This window comes from Dreissena polymorpha, chromosome 2 (genome assembly GCF_020536995.1).
Source record: "Dreissena polymorpha isolate Duluth1 chromosome 2, UMN_Dpol_1.0, whole genome shotgun sequence".
Taxonomy (NCBI): Eukaryota; Metazoa; Mollusca; class Bivalvia; order Myida; family Dreissenidae; genus Dreissena; species Dreissena polymorpha.
Genome location: NC_068356.1, coordinates 138581584 through 138588109, shown reverse-complemented (window position 1 = coordinate 138588109; position 6526 = coordinate 138581584). Strand labels below are relative to the sequence as shown.

General features: G+C 36.9%; 1 protein-coding gene across 1 annotated transcript; it reads right to left on the bottom strand.

The window, feature by feature from the left end:
- Positions 1-2247: 2247 nt before the first annotated feature.
- Positions 2248-5644, bottom strand: LOC127870447 (uncharacterized). The gene has a single exon (XM_052413036.1). It carries the CDS (start codon positions 5592-5594, stop codon positions 2715-2717), a length of 2880 nt encoding a protein of 959 aa, XP_052268996.1. The 5' UTR covers positions 5595-5644; the 3' UTR covers positions 2248-2714.
- Between the last annotated feature and the right edge of the window lie 882 nt (positions 5645-6526).

Below are 6526 nucleotides of genomic sequence, written 5' to 3'. Positions count from 1 at the left end.
AACCAGAAAGTACAGGGCCCGTATTCTGCAATAAAGATAGACTTGAAAACTAAGAATAAACCAATTATTTCAAAATTTTGTTATTCTCAAGATTGTGTTGTTTCTGATTTTGATTTGTAATTGTAAATAATAAGTGGTCACAAAATATTTGAAGCTCTAGTTTACATAATATTTCAAGCTCTATCTCTTTTAATAGGTCTGGTTGGTTATTGCCATAATGCAGTGCTTAAGTTCTATATATCGCATATATATTGATATGCTGAACTGTATGACATTGCAAAAAGGATAAAGGAATAAACCCTTACAAGAAAGGAAATTTAATATTGCTCTAAATTAAGAAGGAAAAAAAGATTACCAAAAACGTTGATATCTCAGTCATTGTTCTACAATTGTGAAAGTATTGATAAAAAAGGTCTCTTCAAATGTTTGTAATCTAACGCAAATAGTGTTATCAGTCTAGCAACATGTCAATCACTGGGAATGCATGTGCAGCAAAATCATCCCAGATATATTCACTGCATTTACGATGGTACATTTCTTATTTCATTTAAATTTAAAACTAACAATTGATTACGTAATCTTTATTTTAAAAGCTAATAGCTCTTAAACTACTATGTAATGCTTTGGTGAATATACATAAGTGGCAAAGTTTTATACCTTCAATGTTTATATTTCAATCTCTTATTCATACGTTCAACGAAACGCAATTAATTTTAGAACTACAATAAAATACTAAAAGCATTACTGCATGAGATATAGTTCGAAATAAAACAGCTTTTATAAATACTTTATATAATACTAAAAGCATAACTGCCTGATATAGTTCGAAATAAAACATATTTTACAACTAGAGTATATAATACTAGAGCATTACTGCATGAGATATAGTTCGATATTGTTTAACTAGTTTCTATAATATTAAAAGCATAACTTCAGGAGATAAAGTCCGAACTAAAATATATTTGACAACTAGTTTATATTTCACTAAAAGCATAACACTACAAACATTACTGCATGAGATATATAGTTCTAACTGAAACATATTTTATAACAAGTTTATATAATATTAAAAACATAACTTCGAACTAAAACATATTTTACAACTAGTTTATATAATACTAAAAGCGTTAATATATGTGATATAGTTTGAGCTAAAACATATTTTACAACTAGTTGCTATCATACTAGAAACATTACTGCATGAGATATAGTTCGAATTAAAACATATATATATTTCACGAATAAACTTACATGCTACAAATAAACAACAAATATTAAAATTCAATTTTTAGCAACGTACAATTAAATTTTCATTGAAAACAGTTTCCCAAAGAAATATGTATTGAAGATTGTGTAAACTAGGAAAGAGAATTTAGTCCACGCTTATAAAAGATGAATCCACAATAAACATGTCATACAATATATTCAGACAAGTTGAATACTTATATTACAACAATATTTCCATAAATGATACTAAGATATATATATGTTTGCTTTTATATTCCGTTGTTTAGTGACTTTACAACGGGAAAACAACTATGTATACACTGAGTCTTAAACGCACAAACGAAAAGTATTGACAAGCGTCCATTGTAAAAAGAAATTCTACCAAAAAGCCGACACTAGGCCTTGGAAATAGGTACTTATCAACTATACCGAAACTAAGATACGAACAAAATTTCCTGTATCTAGAAATATTTTCATTAAAATTGTATTTTCTCTTTTTGCATTATAAACATTTTCATAAATATTGTTGTTGTTCTTTTAAGATTTAGAAGGTACTTGTTATATTTTTCCTATTACAAACATATATATCTTATAACAATATAGTAAAATACATTTTACAATTTCACTTTTTGAACAGGTTGAAGTTACATAATTCCACTTTGTGTTATTAATAAAAATATATATTTTAACAAAAGAATAAAATATTATAAGAAAAATCAATCCCAACAATTCCAATCTTTGACAATATGTTGGCAATTTCCATTTTTATACACCGTGAACAAGTCGGTTTAAATGTCTAATGAAACGTATACGCAGCATGCATACAAACTGAAAACTCCCAAGTTGCACAAACCTGTTAAAAGGATATATAACATTTTTTGTACATATCTGCAGGAGCAAAACATTCGAAATAGCACTACCATGCCTCGCTACCACCATGAGATCAACCAATCTTCACGCAGAGAACGTGTCGTTCCTTGCTCTCACATACAATCTCTGCCATCACAAGAAAATCCTACCAAGTATTATATTATGAAAAGTTATATCATGTTCTTTTATATTTTGAAAATATTGTATAAGTTTAGGTTCATAACAAATAAATTACCTAAATTATAAAATAACAAATAACGGTAAAATGAGTGTACCACGTGGCTTATCATCAGGCGGTTGGCTATGAAGGCAGGGATATTATCCAGCTATGCTGTTTCCAATCAAATCTCTTCGCGGAGGTAGGAGATCAATGTCATCTTTTCATATTTGTTAAGAATGTGTCTCTATGGTTCTCTTTGCGACACCGCTTGATCGTCCGATTGAAGTATCATAAAAAAGCATCACATTGACATCACATATTCAAATGTCGAATTGACACAAGATGAAATGAAAATGCATATTGCGATAATAATCAGTATTTAAAAAAAGCAAATAGCATGTTTTAACAATGCTGGGAAAAAAGACGGCCTAAAATCTTTTAATATACAGATTTATCTTTAAACAATCGTTTCAAGTCTACCGTTTGTCAGAGTTTCCTTACTAAGAACATAATATTTGTAATACATGCGCAAATCTTTAGTATTCTGCACCACCACGAGATCTGTATCTGCATACACGCAATGCATGGGATGGGACCCTTGAATTAATAATTCTGTTTGTGACACCGCTTGACCCTCCGGTTGATTACAAACTGCGAGTTCATGCCAATCTGCTGTTTCACGTGTGTCTTCCGCGAGTGGTTCACTGTCATTCCTGCGATGATAGGCCACCCCGTCTACCTGTTGATCTTTAACCGGCTGAATTCCTGCGAGCACCCAATTCTGTTGGTATTCCTCTATTGCTATCCGTAAAGCTTTCTTCCATTCTCGGTTTTTCTCGACCGTTGGTTTTTCGTGCGCACTGGTCCATACCTTGCGGAACGCCAGTGGCACAAGGCCGCTTGCGACCACAGCAATACCCAGCATTCCGGAATACAGGCCCTGCTTTTCCCCGACGGCTTTAATAACGACTAAATTGAAGAGCAAGAAGACAAAGACCTTTATGAAATCGATTAAAGAGTTCAAGTAGATGATATGGAGCTTTTTGGGACACGAGGAGTGGTCGATTTTAGCCATCTCGAATAACATCCGTTTTGGGATATAGGGCATATGATACCTGTCCAGAAAGAGGCAGACTCTTTGCGCGTACCATTGCAGAACTCTGTCGGTCCCGCACACTAATTTCATCCGCTCTGCACTTCCCATAGGTGTAGTACTTCGAACTTGAAACGCCGTATTTTCCTGTTCCTGTTCAGATTCAGTCGAAACGTGTTGAAACTCATTGCTTTCGATCGAATCTCTTATCTCCGAATGAATCGTCTTGCAAAACGTCGAGTACGCGAAATGCGCCGAAGTGAAGCAGTCATAGCAATATACGGTGGTCCAGAGAACGAAAGTAAAAACGGTCATTGTATCCGAAGGATTCAAAATGATACCAACTAGCGTATAAACCGCGCACTCCACGCAGAAAGCTATGCATTCCGTTACTAGTAAGATTAGACAACATATAGTCGCCAGAGCCGAGGCGAGCGCTAAAGCGTTAATGCCATGGTGCTTTCTGTCCTGTTGGTTTTCTTCTTGATCAATAATATTAAACTTTTCCTCTTGAAAAAGCATGTTACAAAAAACGAAGCTTATGACGTTCGAACTTCGAAGTATGCTTGCATACACAGGGCTTATTGTGCCAATTACGTGTACTATAAGGTTAAAAAATATCCGTAGAAATAGATTTACGATGGGGAAAGCTGCGATAACGATTTTAGTGCAACTCCATGCAATAACCAGTGACCACAACGGGAAAACCAAACAGCCGGGCAATCCGCACTTTTCTTGTGGCCATACTGCGTATTTTGTACATTCGCCGCATACGTCCAGAACGTTCGTCATTTCCATATCGTACAGACATTTTCGCACGGGGAATTCCAACTTTCGTTTAAGTTTTTTTAGTATCTTCAGATTTGATAATTTTGTTAACTTAGAAAATACGAACCATAGCAGTGTCTCGAGTACAATAAATCCGCCGATATAAGGAAATGAGCAAACGATGCTTTCAGTGTATGGTGACGTCGAATTTCTTATCGAGAAAGCGTCCTGTTGTTCCTTAAAGATTTTCATTTCGTAGTTGTAATAGAACCAGTACCTGAAAATCCACGGCGCGCATAACAAGCCACACACGATCAAGTGCATCAGCGTTTGAGCACAATCGTACCATGGAATCATACATTTGGCCCAGCACATTCCATTTGCGTCGCAGCAACTTCGAAGCGATAATATTTCGCGACGTAGCTTACAGCGTATTAAGAAATGCCAGAGAAACGATAATATACTTACGGGCGATTGGCCCTCTTTTAAAAGTTTGTTCCGATTGAAACTTAGAGCCGCTCTTTCAATTGTTATTTCCACCGGAATATTCGGTCTCACACTGTCGATTATTTCTTTGAAATCAGTGAAATGCGATGATGATGGTATCTCAGTTCGAACAAATCGTCCTCCAGTATCTGCCATTCGACCGATTAGCTTTTGTACGCGAATGACCAGTCTGTTTTCACTTTGGGTAATGAAGCGGTACGTGACGAATTGCGAACGCATTTTGGGAAAACACATCGGGATGAGATTCGAACTCATTATCAAAACGGCTACCACGACGGATTTCATTAAAATAGACTGCCACGCCGGCGTTTGAAGTCTGTAACAGTCAACTGTATTCCTAAGAGAAAGGCTGCAACATTTGTAGACCCAATTGGCGGAGTTATTCCGATTGACGTAAATATACCGGCTGCACACTTCCGCCCCTTCAAGGATCGCAACTGAGCTGTTCCCGAAGCCTGTGAGGATCGCCCTCCGAACGAGATTCTCTGCTTGGAGGTCAGCCAAAGGTGCCAAGCAATTTTCGGGGCTTTGAAGTATCGGGATGTTAAGCTTCGTCACGCCGTAGCTTAGTGTAGTCAGCGACATTTCTTCTGAGTTTTCCTTTAAAAGCAGCATCGCGCGTCCGCTAGATCCGGTGGTAAGCACCCAAGATCCCGGATGCAACATTTTTCCATGACTGCCCTTGTTGAAGGGTCCCGCGTCCCCCGCTATTTCCAAATGAATCTTCACTTGCTCAAAAGAGCCTGTTGTTAACATGGCCGCTAAACTGTCGCCGATGTTACTGATTTCCGGTAGTAGACGGCACTCGTTCAGGGGCTGAAACTCCGCTCGAGTCTCAAGAGTTTTTGGTTGCAATTTCCCCACTTGCGTATGGTTTGCGTAATTCACATTCACATAAGCTTGAACGCAATTAAACTGGATAACAATTTTCCAAAGGAGGAACATTGTAAATGATTTTAATAAATCCATCGCGCTTTTATTAATTAAGCTGACTGCTTTTAGTATTACAGGAGCATGTGTATCATATTTCGAGCACTTGTTAAATGACCTATTTAAGCTTTCGTACACAGATTAAATACACTTAATATCACGCTATGATGATTTATGTCATATCTCTATGGCGTGATGGCGGGTTTAAAAAGGTCGCTAATACGTCAGCGCGCAGGAACGACAAATACACACGCCGTAACGACAAAACGAAACACATGCAACAACAATTACAATTGTCGCCCTTGGTGTTGTTTAATGGGGTATATTTGTCTGTTTGTCGTATTAACGACCTTAAAACCCGCCAAAACTCCAGAACGACAAATAAAGCCACCAGAACGATAAAAGGCCACCAATATGTCTGGTAGGACATTTGTCTCACTTTGTGTCGGTTCGGCGAGTACATTTGTTGTTTTCCCATGTCATCACGTAAGCGACCGTTAATCCAACAAACACGCTAACACGCCTGAATAACAAATAAAGCCCTCCACCCAGACCGACACAAATGACGTCATTACGACAAATATAAAAAGCGTTTTCCTTTTTTCTTTCTGGTGTGTTTTATTATTAGCAACCTTCTAACACGGCAATCCGAAAGTTTGACGTTCCGGTTAAATTAAGCCATTAATAAAACTGTTACCCACGTGGAGGAAGTTACTTACGGCGATGTTAAATTCCTTGGTACGTTTCCCTACCCACCCCCACCACCACAAACACACATTTGACAAATAATTAGGTAAGAATCGTTTCAAAAATACGTTTAAATGTTATAGTAAGCACGAACGGGAAAATTCTTAAAACAAGAAGTTCGTATGTCAATTACATTACTACCGGTTTACTACACAACGGTAGTATTTATGACTGTATAAAAGTAATTTAAACTTACTCGTTCATTTTTCACACGAGTATTGAGA